Source organism: Enhydra lutris, unplaced genomic scaffold (genome assembly GCF_002288905.1).
Source record: "Enhydra lutris kenyoni isolate GAN:26980312 unplaced genomic scaffold, ASM228890v2 scaffoldscaffold3, whole genome shotgun sequence".
Lineage (NCBI taxonomy): Eukaryota > Metazoa > Chordata > Mammalia > Carnivora > Mustelidae > Enhydra > Enhydra lutris.
The window spans coordinates 10,969,870-10,986,421 of NW_019154087.1; the positions used below are offsets into that span (position 1 = coordinate 10,969,870).

A 16,552-nucleotide genomic window follows, 5' to 3' on the forward strand; every position below is an offset into this window, starting at 1 on the left:
TAAAGCATTGTGATCTGAGAATATGCAGGGAATAATCTCAGTCTTTTGGTATCGGTTGAGTCCTGATTTGTGACCCAGGATGTGGTCTATTCTTGAGAAGGTTCCATGTGCACTTGAGAAGAATGCGTATTCTATTGTTTTAGGGTGGAATGTTCTGTATATATCTATGAGGTTCATCTGGTCCAATGTGTCATTCAATGCTCTTGTTTCTTTATTGATTTTCTGCTTGGATGATCTGTCTATTACTGAGAGAGGCGTGTTAAGATCTCCTCCTATTAATGTATTCATATCAATATGACTCTTTGTCTTGATTAATAGTTTTCTTATGTAATTGGCTGCTCCCATATTGGGGGCATAGATACTTAAAATTGTTAGATCATCTTGGTGGATAGTCCCTTTAAGAATTATGTAGTGTCCTTCTGTATCTCTGACTACAGTCTTTAGTTTAAAATCTAATTTATCTGATATGAGAATCGGTACCCCAGCCTTCTTTTGAGGCCCATTGGCATGAAAGATGCTTCTCCATCCCTTCACTTTCAGTCTTGGTGTATCTTTAGGTTCAAAATGAGTCTCTTGTAGACAACATATGGATGGGTCCTGTCCTTTTATCCAATCTGCAACCCTGTGTCATTTTATGGGCACATTTAGGCTATTCACATTGAGAGTGATTATTGATAGATACTTTTTTATTGACATAGTGTTACCTTTGGAGTCTTTCTTTCTGTAGATTGTCTCTATATTTCTGTTCAATGATATTCTTAGGATTTTTCCTCTTTTATAGAACCCCCTTTAATATTTCCTGCAGTGTCGGCTTGGTGGTCGCATACCCTTTTAAGCCTTGCCGGTCTTGGAAACTCTTTATCTCTCCATCTATTTTGACTGTCAGTCTTGCTGGATAAAGTATTCTTGGCTGCATGTTCTTCTCATTTAGTGCCCTGAATATATCTTGCCAGCCCTTTCTGGCTTGCCAGGTTTCTGTGGACAGATCTGACGTTATTCTGATGGGCTTTCCTCTGTATATAAGGAGCTTCTTTATCCTAGTTGCCTTCAAAAGGGCCTGCCTACAATTATAATTCTTCATTCTTACGATTTGGTGTCTCGAGGACTTTCGAGAATCTATAATCTTGGGGGGGAGACCGTTCTGCCTCTAGTACATGAACGTGGGTTCCATTCGTGAGATTGGGAAAATTTTCATGGAGAACTTGTTCCACTATATTTTCTAGACTTCTTTCTTTCTCCTCCCCTTCAGGGATTCCAATCATTCTGATGTTGGAACGTTTCATGGCATCATTTATTTCCATGCTTCTGTTTTTGTGGCTTCTAAGCTGTTTGTTCCAGGCTTCCTCCTGATCCTTTCTCTCTATCTGTTTGTCCTCCAGATCACTAATTCTATCTTCTGTCTCAGTTACCCTAGCTTTTAGAGAATTTAGATTAGATTGGAACTCATTGAGAGCATTGTGAGCATCATCCCTGGTGGCTTTCAGTTTTGCTGTAACATTGTGAACATCATCCTTGGTGGCTCTCAGTTTTGCCCTAATCAATTCTGTTTGGTCATCCATGGCTTTCTCCAACCTAGCTATTGCCTGGATAATTGTTAGCCTGAATTCCCTTTCCGACATATTGTCTATGTCAAAAGCCATTAGCTCTGTTGCAGAAGGCCCATCCTCTGTATTTTCCTTCTGTTGGCATTCCTCCTCTTAGTCATTTTGGTGAGAGATGGCTGAACGGATGTAGCTGGATGTATTGACCGTGGTGCAGTCAAGGTGCACCCTGGAACGCTTCTGAGCAATCAGGAGTCCTCACCCAAACGAAAGAAAAAAGAAAGAGAGAAAGAAGAAAAGAAAAAGAAAAAAGAGAGAGAGAGAGAGAGAGGAAAAAAAAGAAAGATAAAAGAGAAGGCTCAGCCCAAATGGGCCCCAAGGTAAGATTTATGACGTATACAAACAAAAACAGACAAACAAAAAGACTGATAAAATTATATGACAAGAGAGAAAAAAAAATATATATATATATATATAAAAGAAAAAAAAAAAAAAAAAAAGAATCTTGTCAAAAAGAACCCCAAGTATAAGATTTATATACTATCAGGAAAAATACAAATACACAGAAACACTGGCAGAAGAAAAAGATGGGAGAGTGGTTATAAATTCTCAGTGTGGGCCAGGAAGGTTATTTTGATTCTTCCTGGATGTATCTTGATATCTTTGTTAAAGGACTCAACTTTCCTAAGTTAAAGGGGGATTAAAAATTGGTTTTCCTATAGGGGTAGATTGATTGGGGAAAGGGGGATTGGGGAAAGGGGATTATCTTGAAGTTTAACTCTATATGAATATTAAAAAATAAAAAAAGAATAAACTAAACTAAACTAAAATTTAAAAAAAATCAAAAAATAGAAAAACAAAAGAAAAACATGGGTATATGTATTCAGGGTAAAAGGTTATTATGGAATTTGATGTACTGGACATCTCATTGTGATGGTAAATAGGTTAAAAAATTATCTTTATAAAAAACAATGAACCAGAATAGTGGGAAGGAATTAAAAATAAAAGTTGTATCTATGAAGTAGTGATGGTGGTTCTCTTGTTGTCTTTTTTTTTTTTTTTCTTCTTTTTTTTTCCTGGTTGGCTTTCTGTGGGAGGGGCCTGCCACGTGGGTTTTCAGGCAATGTTCCTTGAGTTAAGTACTCCCACCCCCCTCAATGGGGTGGGCTCTGAGGAAACTGGTTTTTCAGGCTTTTGTTCTCTGGAAGTTTTTTTTTTTTTTTTAAGATTTTATTTATTTATTTGACAGAGGAAGATCACAAATAGGCAGAGAGGCAGGCAGAGAGAGAGAGAGAGAGAGAGAGAGAGAGAGAGAAGCAGGCTCCCTGCTGAGCAGAGAGCCCGATGCGGGGCTTGATCCCATGACCCCGAGATCATGACCTGAGCTGAAGGCAGCGGCTTAACCCAGTGAGCCACCCAGGTGCCCCTCTCTGGAGGTTTTTATGTTTGTTTGTTCGTTTTTTTTTTTTTTTCTCTTCTTGGCAGCTTTTGATGGTTTTTGGAGGTTTAGAGGAAAGCAAACTGCACCCCGACCTCCCTCTCAGAGAGAAGCCTCAGTCTGTTCCCCTCTCGGTGCTTCAGAGCACATAAGTTCCTCCTCGGCTGCTGGCAGAGCACGTTCCGAGTCCTGGTCCCTGGGGACACAGGAACTCCTGCTTGTACCCAAAACCACAACAGCGGTGGCTGTCTGGGCAGCTCTGGACCGCCAGAGAGGTTCCAAGCATGATCGCACACTGAGATTTTCCCGCTGGCCCCGGGCTGGGAGTACCTGGTCTTTCTGGATCCAAGAGCGCTGGGCTGGCGCCTGTGCACACCTCTCTCAGGGGAGGACACGGGGTGCAACTCGGACTCTGATAGCACAGCACGGCACTTGCGTGGGGACTGCAAAAAGGCTCCCAGACTGGTGAGGCTCCCAGCCCCTCACGGGAGCTGGACCCCATGCACTCTCAGGCGTGCTGGTGGCTCAGGGACCACCCGCTGCACTCTCTCTGGCTCATTGCCAGGGGTGGCTGTCCTGGGTCCGGGGACTTAAGCTCCTGTCCCTAACCACCCCAATTCCCACAATTTCCCCCCCGCGATCCTTTGCTCTTTTTGAATGCTTTCAACCAGACTCCAAGTTAATGCTGGTCCCCAGATGCAGGGCACTCTCTTATTAGGGGTATTACTTTCCAATGGGTCGCCTCTGGTGGCTCCCTCCCCTTTTTGTTTATCTTCCGATATCAGTCCGATGTTCCCACTCTGCTTTACCTGTCCACTGGAGTCTTCTGTCCCCGTAGAGATCCAGAAGTGTTTAATTTTGATCTCAGGCTGATTTCATGGGTGATCGGAGTTCTTTGGTAGGTAATCAGCTCACTTTAGGGTACAGATTGAAATGGCACCTCCTCCTACTTCCCTGCCATCTTGTCTCCCTCCAAGTCTAAGGATTTTAACTTGAGAAGTTGGAAGGGTTGGATTGTCCATCAGCAGCTGAGACTGATCTAGATTGTGGGTGGAGCAGACTTGAAGGGGGAGGATCAGGAACTCAGATGAAGGCAAATGAATTTTAAGGTTTCTGTTAGACCACAGGCAGAGGTGTCAAAGAGGAGGCGAGATACAGTAGTTAAACTTGCAAATCCTCCTTTCCATCCCTTATGCCATTATTTTCATCTATTTTATTGTATGTTATAAACCTTACATTTTTACTATATTCCCTTTAGCTCATCAGTCGACTTTCAGAGCAATTAAAAAATAAGAGGAATTGTCTTCCTTATTTATCTATATATAAATTTTAACATTTTTGGAGCTCTTAACTATTTTGTTTTGAAATAAGTTTCTGTCTGGTATCATATTCCTTATGCCTGATCCATATTCTTTGAACATTTCTAATATCACAGTTTGCTGGCAATTAATTTTCTCAGTTTTTGGTTGTCTGAAAAAGTATTTTCCTATGTTCCCAAGGTTGACAGTTTATTTTTTTCCCCCATTACATTATAGATATTGCTTATTTCTTTTTGTTTGTTTGTTTGTTTTGGCTTACATAGTGTCTGATTAGAATTCTGCTCTAAGTCTTACTTTGCACATAATGTCTCTTTTTTTTCCCTCACTTTCAAGATTTTTCTAGTTTTCTTTGTATTTTAGAAGTTTAAGTATGACGTGTCTGTGATTAAAAAACTTCTTTAATATGTGGTTTGATGTCTTTTATCATTTTGTAGTTTATTGGCCTTTTGTATTATAGTTTAGGAATGATACTCTTTTTAAATTCTTGGTGGATATTTAACTTAAAAAAGTTTTCAAAAGAATGGCTTTTTTTTTTAAAGATTTATCTTTAAATAAATAAGAGGGAGAGGGAGAGAGAATCTTAAGCAGGCTCCGCACTGAGCATTGAGATACACATGGTGCTCAATCCCACCACCCTGAGATTATGACCTGAGCTGAAACCAAGAGCTGGAGGTTTACCCACCTTTGTCACCCAGGTGCTCTAAAATTAATGGCATTTAGAAAATATTTTTACTTTTATTTTTATTTTATTTTGTTTTATTTCAAGTTTTTACTTAAATTCTAGTTAGTGAACATGTGGTAAAATTGGTTTCAGGTGTAGAACTTGGTAATTCATCACTTATATATAACACCCAGTGCTCTACACAAGTGCCCCCTGTAACAGCCATCACCCATTTAGGCTCTCTCCTGCCCATCTCCCCCCATCAACCCTCAGTTTTTTCTCCATAATTAAGAGTCTCTTATGGTTTGCTTCCCTCTCTCTCTTTTCTTTTCCCTTCCCTTGTGTTCATCTGTTTTGTTTCTTAAATTCCACAGTAAGTGACATCATATGGTATTTGTCTTTCTCTGACTTATTTCGCTTACCATAATGCTTTCTACTTCCATCCATGTCATTGCAAAATGGCAAGATTTCATTCTTTTTGGTGATGGAGTAATATTCTGCTGCGTATATATGTTTATACATATATGTATATATACACATATATATACCACATCTTCTTTATCTATTCGTCAATCGATAGAAATTTGGACTCTTTCCATATTTTGGCTATTGTTAATAAGGGTGTTGTAAATATCAGGATGCATGTTCCCCTTTGAATGTTGAAAACCCAAAAGACTCCACTTTTTTTATTACTTAATCTGTCCAGTTTTGAAAGAGAGATTTTAAAGTCTCCCACTTTAGTTCTTCGTATGTATGTAATATACATATGTATTATATAGTAGATATATATCTTTTTTGGTGAAAAGTTGGCTAATTTTTAAATTATTTTGATAAAATATACATAGATTAAAATTGGCCATTTTAACCATTTTTTTATTGAACTATAATTAACATACAGCCTTTTATTAGTTTAAGTTATACAACAGATTGATTCAACCACTCTGTACATTACTCAGTACTCACCACAATAAGCGTAATCATGTCAGTTACCATACATCATTATCACAATATTATTGACTGTAATACCCATGCTGTATTTTTTACCTTCATGACTTATTTTATAACTGAAAGTTTGGGCATATTTAATATTTTTATACTTCTGTTTTCTTACTCTTATATCTTCTTCATAAAAATGTTTTTTTATTACTGTATAATAATTACTATATAATTCTGTTTACTGCATTCAGCAATTAGCTTAATTCTTGTCTGAAAGCGACACTGTTGCCTTTTTTTTGTATCTCTATCTATTCATTTAAATTCACTTTTATCATTTTCTTTTATATTTTATAATCGTGTAGCTAGATTATATTTCATAATGCAGTATTACAGTCTCATTTAATAAGAGAATTTAACTCCTTCATATTTAGGTTAATGGCTGCAATAGCTGATTTCATTCTTGTCATCTTTCTTTATGCTCATTACTTATTTTATATTGTAACTTATTTTATAATTTTCCTTACTTTGCTGTCTGTTCAAGTCACTGTTCATTCTTTTTTTGCCTCTAATTACTTTGTTAATTCTACTCCTTTTCTTTAGTGATTTACTTACTCTTTCCCTCTTTCACAGTCAGATGGATGATTTTTTTGTCTGATAGGTAGAGCTTAGCTATTTTTCCCACAAAACACAGTTTCTTCTATGAGGTGTTCTGTTGCCCTCTCTCTTCCCTCTTCTTCTTCCCTCCCTTGCTACCACACATGGTGTGCAACTTTTGGGATGGTTTTGCCTTCTTGCTATTCTTCCCAAACAATCCTTAGGTTCCCATGAAATGGTGTGTTACTTAATAAAATATCTTTGAAAAGTATATCCCTGTTGTTTCAGGAGTTGTTAGTTAACCCTACATAGTCTAAATACTCTCTTAATTGTCATTCATTTGTATGCCTATGCCAGCTACTCATTTTTTTTTTTCCTTGCCATTTTCTTTCCTTTGTTCTGGTTCATTTGTTTAGTTGGAGACTTTTTGTGATTCTTTTTCTCATCATCATGTGGCTAATATTCTCTCTGAATCTGTGTATATCATCAAGTAGCTCTTCCTCCACCTGACTGTAAAGGATTTCCTGACTGGGTGAGTGATTTTCAGGTTAGTCTATTTCTCTTTCAGCTCATTCTCTAAAAATATTTAGTTGGAAAATCATGGCTTTTGTTTGTTTTTTTCCCACTCTTAAAAGTGTGTGTGTGTGTTTGAATACTCTACTTGAATCTCTTTAAATTCCCTTCTTCTCTTGAGGTATTTTTTTTTTTTTAAGATTTTATTTATTTTTTTGACAGACAGAGATCACAAGTAGACAGAGGGGCGGGCAGAGAGAGAGGAGGAAGCAGGCTCCCTGCTGAGCAGAGAGCCCCATTCGGGGCTCGATCCCAGCACCCTGGGATCATGACTTGAGCTGAAGGCAGAGGCTTTAACCCACTGAGCCACCCAGGTGCCCCTTGAGGTATTCCTTTTAATTAAAGTATTCTGTCTCCTGCAGAAGTTCTATTTTACAGAGTGTGGTTCTCATTCTCCTTCCTGGTCTTTCTCTCTCAGGAAGCTGGGCCTCTTTGTATAGGCAGTCTGCCTTGGTTGTTTTACTGAAGCCCAAGATCAGGGGTTAGAAAACCCTCTGTGGTGTCAGTCCTTCCTTATATGCAAAGGGGTCTCTATTGCCATGAACCTGCTCTGGTAGATAGGCTGTCAATTCCCTGTTCCTCGGCTGTCTGGTCTCCTTGTACTTTCCTGCACTGCAAGCCTGGAGAAGACTGGGCTGTGGCCCCCTCCCCCATCTCTGCATTCTCTAGTTTCCAGCCCTCAGTGCTGGCTCTCCTGCTGTTTTCCAGTTTATTACTTAGTCCACTGGAGAAAATGCCTCACACATGTTCTTTGCCAGAACCTAAGGCTTCACTTAGGTTCGGTTGACCAGACATGCTAGTAGCAGTTGTTTTGCTCAGGAGAAGCAAGTAGCTTAGGGTTGGAGTTAACAGGAAGGTGCTCTATGCAGGGCACCATATACCCAGGATCTCTTCTTCCTCACAATTCTCTGGCATTTCCCATTTCATTTTTATTTTATAAGGGACTCGTTTCATAAAGAATGATTCTGTTATGTCTTGGGTACTAGTGCATTTCTTTTCCTTGACATTTGTTCTATCAGCTGAGAGTGATAGAGACAACTACAGTAATCTAAACCTTGGGGTTATGTTCTCCCTATTACAAGAAGTTGGCATGTAGGCATTTACTGCTATCAGTTCAGTGGCTTAAGATGTTGGGGTGGAACTGTTTGCATTCTCTTAGCCTCCAGGTGGCTGCTTTAGCTCCAGCTATCGTGCTTTTATTCCAGGTGGGGAAAAAGAGGTAGTAACCATGGCCCTTATTTCTGCTTGCATGTTGTTAGCTCTGTTCCCTATTTAAGTGGGAAGCTGGTAAATGTAGTTTTTCTACCTATATACATTCGTACCTTCAACAAGGTCAGCATTCCCGAACTAAGCAGTATGGATATAGTGAGGCGATTTGTCTCTGCCCCGATAGTCATAGTAGAGAAAAAAGATTGGCTATTTTTCATACTGAACTTTTTAGAAACACACTTTGCTGAAGGCCTAATTGTACTGCAAGAGCAACACATGCATAGTAGTTTAACATTGAAATATAATTATGTTCCAATGGGACCCTAGACTTCTTCTGTGAAAAATTACCGTTATTTCACTTATGCATGATTCAACTGCAATTGATTCACTTTAATATAATTTATTTCATTTATAGGTATATTTTTTTAATTCGCTGAGCCAGTTCAAAGTAAATTACAGACATTACGATAATTTTTTCCCTCAACATTTCTGTATGAGGACATTCTCCTAAATAGCCATAATATCATTTTAACATCCAACAAAAATAACAGTAATTTCCTAACGTCTTCTAATTCCAGCCCATATTCAAATTACTCCAGTTGCCTCCAAAATGTTTTTATAGCTGTTTGGTTTTTGAACCAGGATCAAATCAGGGACCACCGATTACATTTGGTTATGTCCATCAGATCTCTTAACTGTCTCCCTTTTTCTGTTCCCCTTTTTAATAATAGTGGCTTTCTGAGGAGATCAGGCTAATTGTAGAGTATCTCACAATCTGGATTTATCTGATTGTTTTCCCAGGGCTTTATTTAATGTAAATATTTCTCTCTCTTCTGTATTTCGTCAAATCTGGAAGTTAGGTATAGATTATTTTACTTTTTTTTTTTTTTTAAATGCACTGACGTTGTATATTAAGCACTTCTCCCTATCCTTAGGAAACTTTTTACATTGCAATAAACAATGCAGTTTTATCAGTAGGCATCATCGGAAGCATCCACCTCACTCTCATATGTGTTTTATCCATGTGTTCTCTTGCTGGCTGGCTCCGATCTCCCCAGCTGCTGGGTGAGAGACAGGACAAGGGGGAAGAGGTCTGCGGGTGTTCACTTGCCCTTTTGCCTCTGGAGGTGCCTGGAGAGTTCAGCAAACACCCCTCTTACGTTCCTATGACCACACTGGGGAATGAAGGGCTAGAATGGTTTACTTAAGACTGCATTCTAGCAGGGGGTATATAATGTCTTGTTTTTCCCACTGTTAGTAATGCTGACACTGGGGTAACGTAATTTTTCCATTTAAAGGGACCTTGTGCTTAAACTAGTAATCTGTGAGCTGATACTAGATGATCATCTATTTCACTATCAACCTTTTACCTAATGGTCTTAGCATCCGTTGATGACCCTTGCCTGAATCAGTTAAATTTTTAGGGATTTCAAAATGGTGATTTCATTCAAATAAATGGTGCTTCTTTATTTATAAATTAGCATTCTTCTGTAAAGAAGAGCTTTCCCTCTATTTGCTGTTGTTTGCTTCTCATGAACTAGGATATTATTGGGAAGGTAGGACAAAATGTTAGTTCTTTTTTCCTCTACTAATTTTTAAAAAGGATTTCATTTATTTATTTGAGAGAGAGCCTGAGGGTATGTACTAAAGGGCTGAGGGAGAGGGAGAAGCAGGCCCCCCACTGAGCAGGGGACCCCCCCCCCAACATAGGGCTCCATCCCAGGGCGTTGGGATCATGACCTTAGCTGAAGGCAGACACTCAACCAACGGATTCACCCAGGAGCCCCTTTCCCTCTACTAATTTTAACAAGTTGTTACCTTCCAATGATGGCACATGATGTTTAAATTTTTTTCTCTTTCTCAGAAAATCATTAAGAATTAATGTGTTAATGTGTTTCAATCAATTACTGTTTTGTTCTCTTTGATTTCTCAGATTGTTTTATTTGGGCCTGGGGAAGCTCTTTCTAATAGTATTTAAGAGCTGGAAGGAATCTTAAAAATCAGGTGCTCTAAATCCCTACCTTTTATAGGTGAGGAAACCAAAGCTTAGAAGTTCGTGACATCCTAATGTGTCACAGCTGATTAGCTGTGCAGAGCAGGGATCAGGGTCCAGATCTCTGGAAGCCTCAGCTAGTGCTTTTCTCACTGTTCTGAGAGAGAGATCTGCAGTAATCTTGCTTTCAACTTCTTACCAATATTAAACAAAATGAGAGAAAATGGCTCATGTATAATCATACATTTTTTGTTTATTAAAAGTTATTGTCTAGTCCAGTGGGTGGCCTATTGGGTAGATCCATTAACTGCCTTGTTTAGAAACAGCAGAGAAGACCATTGCAGGCTGGGAACTGGGCAGGTCTGAGATGTGTTTGCCTTGACCATTTCACTGTCTACAGGTTGAATTTGTCTTGTGGTCACACTTTGATCTGCAGAGTTTTGAAAACTTGGAATTCATTGCCAACTTAGAAAAGTAGTGATTTCGTGTACATGTTTGAGTTGTCAGCGTCTCCAAAATACTTGTAGATACCTAGCAGCATTGTGATACAGCAATATTTGGTTACAGTAGAAAAGCTTGAGTGGTCCTGTCTTCCCAGCTTGCCTCCCAGTCCTTTCCTAACGCGTCCTTTACATGTTCGTTATTGGATGAACATGTTATTACATGTTCGTTATCCTGCGCTGCTCTTGGGCCTGACCTTGTAAGCATTTGAGATAGTGACCCCTTAGAGAGTGACCTCTTGACATAAAAAATCCTAGGAAAATTCTTGGCAATGAAGGTAACGTCAATAATGTTAAAATCACACATGAACAGCAAGAAGACAGTACAGCTGACAGTTTTCCTGCTGCTAATAGATCAACAGCTTAGTTACAGAGACTAAAACCAATGATCTCAGCCAAAATTTTTTGAATTTTCAAGAAGATATAGTTTGAAATACTGGTTTTCTTCCTGTCATTGGTTGTAAACCTACCTTTGGTGTTAGTTATGCTAATGCATATGTATATATAATTTTTATTATAATGAATCATATGAAAAATTTTCATTTTGTAGGTTGAAAATGTCAAATATTGGTAATTTCATATTGTTCAACTAAAAAAACGTAATCACATATAGATGGGGTGTGTACCCCAAATCTTCTTTTTACAGGTGGGTTACCCAAGCAGATTTGAAGCCCACTGAGGTAGAAGAGGCTTACTCTTAGGTTAGACTTTGCATGGGAAATGGTCAGTGAATAAAGCAGAATATGCAATAAAATTACAATAAGAAGAAAGTGCAGTTTGTATAGCAGAAACAAGGATGAACAAGGAGTTAGAAAAGGGGTGGATAGCATGGTAGGATCCTTAGGGAGATCTTCAGAGTGAGAGTGGGTCCAGTAAGTACAAAATTTCCTCTAAAGTCAAATATAAATTGTTTTAATTATTTGTACTTTTTTCATATCATAAGCACTAAGGATAATTAAGAGTTGGCTATTTACATTTTTGTAGTCTTGCAGCTACAGAAACTCAAGTTTAGTTGATCAGATCATGCTAATATGCTCACCGGCCTGCTTAGAAATTTGCCTTCTCTTTGTATTTTTTTTTTTCTTTGTATGTTTTTATGTCAGTGTTTCTCAAACTGGATAGCAAGCTATTAATGAGTTGTGAAGTTAACTTATTGGGTCAGAGCTGGTATTTTTGAAAAAGTGAAGTGAAAGTGCATAGCATACTGGAAGAGTAAGGGTAGTATTGTTTCAAGAAATTTATATTTTAGCTTTATGTGTGTGTTTCAGTGTGTTCATGTGACTGTGCCAAGTTGCGATACAAAATGTATTTCTTACTGTGGGTTGAAGAAAAAAGTTGAAAACCATTTTATTCTAGTTTGGTATTTTGAGTTTAGGATAGAATGCTTGTTCACTGTTAATAATGAGGCTTTAAAATCAAGAGTCCTGATTCTTATTTTGAATTTTCAGATCTGTAATTCTTTTAATAATCTTGCTAGACACGCAGCCAAGCAGTCTTTTTAACCGATTCCAGTGCCCTTATTTGGGTTCCCATCCCTCATCTTCAGTCCTTTGAACACTGCTGACTTGATTTTTTTTTTTTTTTCCCTTCCCAATTTGTACTGCAGGGAGAAACTGACTGGCATGGGTAGATCAGTTGCATTAGAAAGTGTGCACTTAGATTATTATCTTCTGTAATGATTGAGAAACTCTAAATATGTGGTTAGGTGGAGTGAAAAGGTGAACTACCTGCATTAATACCAAGTCCTCAGATTTTTAACCAAAAACACACCTTATTTTTTGGTCTGTCTTCCACATTGGCTTTAACAGCAGTCCGTCAGTTTCTTCACAAGAGTCCATGTATTGAGTGACTACTATGAGCAAGGCAAGGATGGCCCACGTAGTTGTTAAAGGTTGTAGTTAATGGAAAGTGAGAAGAGAGGGGTGAGCTGCCTGGGCACTAGGTCATCCAGTTATTGTGAGGGTTTTGAGTGGTGGTGTGGTGAAGCAGACAGTGCCTGAGCAGAACAAACCAGTGGTTCCTAAGCTTTTCTCTGATCTTTGCTGGGTGGTTGACCTTATCAAGTAGGTTATTTAAACTGTTTGATTCTCCATGTCCTTCACTGTTAAATGGGGAAATTCCCACATAGAGTTATTTGGAGTGTGACCCATAGTAGTTCACGTATTATGTATTAATTATATTAAATGTATTAATTCCCCTCCCCTAGTCTTTCATTTCTTTTTTTTTTTTTAAAGATTTTATTGATTGATTGAGAGAGCACTTGAGCCCATGCAAGTGTGCCTATGTGCGAGGTGGGGGTGCAAATGTCAGGGGTTAGAGAGAGGGAGAAAGAATCTCAAGCTGACTCTACTCGGAGTGCAGAGCCTGACACAGGGCTCTATCTCACGACCCAGAGAATGTGACCCGAGCCTAAATGAGGAGTCAGATGCTTAACAGACTGAGCCACATAGGTGCCTCATTTCTTCAATTACTTATACAGCTTTTCTTAACTGCCATTAAATAGTGATAAGGTCCCATGTTGAGGTGAAAAATTTTAAAAGGAAAAGCATCTTTTAAAAGGAAAGCATCTTTGGGGCCATGGTAGCTGCCTGAGAATTGATGCCTAGTGCTTAGTCTTAGCATGAAGTGGCTAGTGAGGCAGGAAGAATGGAAGAAGCAGAGCTAGCTTCCAGCCTCTGAAATTTGCTTGCTAAACTTTGTATTAATAACTCCATGTTACTATAAATAGCAGTCTTCCTGTTTCTTTGGTGTGCTTGTGACTGGGCTATTTAGGATTATAATCTTGATTTGAGGAATCTCTATAGCTATTTTTTGGCCCTAAATTAACATTAAAGAATGCATTTTCTGGGTGCTGCCATTTTGATAGCTTCTCAGGACCTCTTATCTTTATTTGTAGAATGAAGGGCTGGGTTAGTTAGCTGTAATTCCTTTAAGCTTTAACATGTTACTATTTCCAGGGGTTAGGTTTTCTGTTGTTCATTAAGTTCATTCCTGAAAGCATTGCTTTGGTTGGTGGTTGCTTTTCCCTCCAACAGTGTTTATCAAGTTCCCCTGGAGAATTTTTTTTTTTTTAAGATTATTTATTTATTTATTTGACAGAGATCACAAGTAGGCAGAGAGGCAGGCAGAGAGAGAGAGAGAAAGGAGGAAGCAGGCTCCCCACTAAGCAGAGAGCCTGATGTGGGGCTTGATCCCAGGACCCTGGGATCATAACCTGAGCCAAAGGCAGAGGCTTTAACCCACTGAGCCACCCAGGTGCCCCACCGTGGAGATTTTGTTGGAGTTTTCTTCGTCTTAGGAAGGGAAAGGTTCCACTGAAGAGTAGCACAGGCAGGTTTGGAGGACTCTCAGGAAGGCACACATGGCTCTGTGTTCTCTGCACACATTTTGCAGAAGGTGTGGCTGGACAAACCCAGCCCCACTCCGTGGCTCTCCAAACTCTGCTTTGGTTGCCTTTGTTGAGAATACAGTGTCTCTTGCCCTGGAACTTGACTCACAAGCAACTGCAGGAGCCAGCCCCCGGTGCTTCTCACCTGGGAAACTGAAAATGCAGCTCCCCATGCCCCACTCGAGCGAGTCTGATTCTAATAAGCCCAGGATTCTGAATTTGAAATAAGTGTCCATGTTGAATCTCATGCCAGGTGGGCTCTAAAGCCTGCCTTTTGAGAACCTCTGGTTTCCAGTGTGCTGCCTTGGCTGTTGGAAAGATTGACAGGGGAATTTAAACTTTATTTATGAACAGTCTTCCTCTGAGAATGGCAAGCCTACTTCTTTCTTGTTCATAATTGGGATGAATTTGTGATTTTTATGGAAACCAGGTGATTTTCTGCCCGGTGGGCTTGTCTCTCAAGTCAGGCAAAACTCAGTGCTTGTCATTTTAAGACCACTTGCCAGAGACCTTGTCAGAATTTGAATGTTATACAATTTAACCCTTTTATGTTGGCTCCTGTATTGTGGATTCAGGCTCTTAAGCTAAAAACAGATTAAGTTGGATTTTAATATGTAAATATTTTGTGTTATATAAATTAGGTAATACTTTAAATGTGTCTCACTCATTGGGCATGCAGATTTGGAGGAAAAAAGTAAGTTTATTTTAGTAACTTGATTATTGCACTAATCCCTTTTTAATGTAATCATCACTACTCAGGGTGAGAAGTTTGGACCCTTCGCTGGAGAGAAGAGAATGCCTGAAGACTTGGATGAAAATATGGATTACAGGTTGATGTGGGAGGTAAGGATGACCTTGTTATTTTAAGTATTTAATGTTTTTCTTTATACTATTCAGTGCATTTACAAGGCTAAGTTAATAGGTATTGATTCCAGTCGACTATTTAAACACTGGAATGTTTCACTTTTAAGGGACCCGAGTAACTTTAAAGTTTAGCATTGAAAAAATGCTGTTGAAATATCTTACTAGACAATTCTTCTAGAACTCTGAAGTTTACAGTTCATCATTGAAAAAGGAGTTTTCCATGCATAAGGATGTTTGGATTATAAAATAAGCATGTTCTTGGACTGGATTAAGAATTCAATTTCTGTAAATGAAATTAGACCTTTTCTTTAACTTTTATTTCCCAGTTGTAGTTCTGATTTCTTAGAAACAGTTCTGAGCTCTGTGTTGGAATGAAAACACCACTATATTTCAAGAACTGTGATTTTGTGGACAGTCCTTTGCAATCTGAAATTTCTCTAATGCAGGGATCTGTATATGCAAATGTACATCTGTATAAGAATTTTCATCTTCGTTTATGCCAAGTATATTTGTTGCTGTTCTTTTCTAGTCATTAGAAAAAGAAGGGCCTGAGGGATAGAAATAGAGAAGTAAAGGTATAGAGATTGTTGAAGCAAACACTTGGAAAAAACTCATTTCCAAGAATTGTATTTGTTGTGTTCCATGAGTAGGGTAGGGCTGAGAAGTAGGATCAGTAAATCGGAAAGGGATAGAATCAAGAGGTAGAGACTTAGACATAAAAAGTGAAATAAGTCAAGCAGAGAGTCAATTATCATATGGTTTCACTTACTTGTGGAGCATAAGGAATAACATGGAGGACTTTGGGAGATGGAGAGGAAAAGTGAGTTGGGGGAAATCGGAGGGGGAGACAAACCATGAGAGACTATGGACTCTGAGAGAGGAACTGAGGGTTTTGGAGGGGAGGAGGGAGAATGGGTGAGCCTGGTGGTGGGTATTAAGGAGGGAATGTATTGCATGGTTCACTGGGTGTGGTGCATAAACAATGAATTTTGGAACACACACACACACACACACAAATAAAATTAAATTAAAAAAAGTCTTTGAATGTGTATCTATCAGTTTGAGTCTGCAGAGCAACAGAACCAATAGGTTGGAGATATATATAGATATAGATATAGATATAGATATAGATTTTTTTTTTTTTTCTCAAAGAATTGGCTCACATGATTTTTAGGGTAGCAAGTTGGAATCTATAGGGCAGGCTTTCAGGCTGGAAACTCAGATAGGAGTTGACTTTGCAGTCTTGAGGCAGGTCTCAGTTGACAAGTAAGGCCTTTGACTGATTAGATGAGGGCCCGCCATATGCAGCATTGGTGATAATCTCCTTTACTTACAGTCAACTAATTGTAGGTCTTAACCACATCTGCAGAATACCTTTACAGCTACAATTAGGGTAATAGTTGATAAATAACTGGTTACTATAGCCTAGCCAGTTTGACATAGAAAGCCATCGTAGTGTATTACCTGTAAACAAAATGTATATATGTTTTTTAAAGATTTTATTTATTTGACAGAGAGAAAAAGACCACAAGTAGG

At 38.8% G+C, this 16,552-nt stretch overlaps 1 protein-coding gene across 3 annotated transcripts in view; it reads left to right on the forward strand.

Annotated features, from left to right (window-relative positions):
• LOC111155690 (PR/SET domain 5) overlaps nucleotides 1-16,552 on the forward strand; it is a 222,148-nt gene that overhangs the window by 12,093 nt on the left and 193,503 nt on the right. For all 3 annotated transcript variants that reach the window (XM_022515994.1, XM_022516003.1, XM_022516012.1), the window contains exon 2: nucleotides 14,912-14,995. In XM_022515994.1, the coding sequence (XP_022371702.1) occupies nucleotides 14,912-14,995 (84 nt within the window). The remainder of the gene's footprint in view (nucleotides 1-14,911; nucleotides 14,996-16,552) is intronic.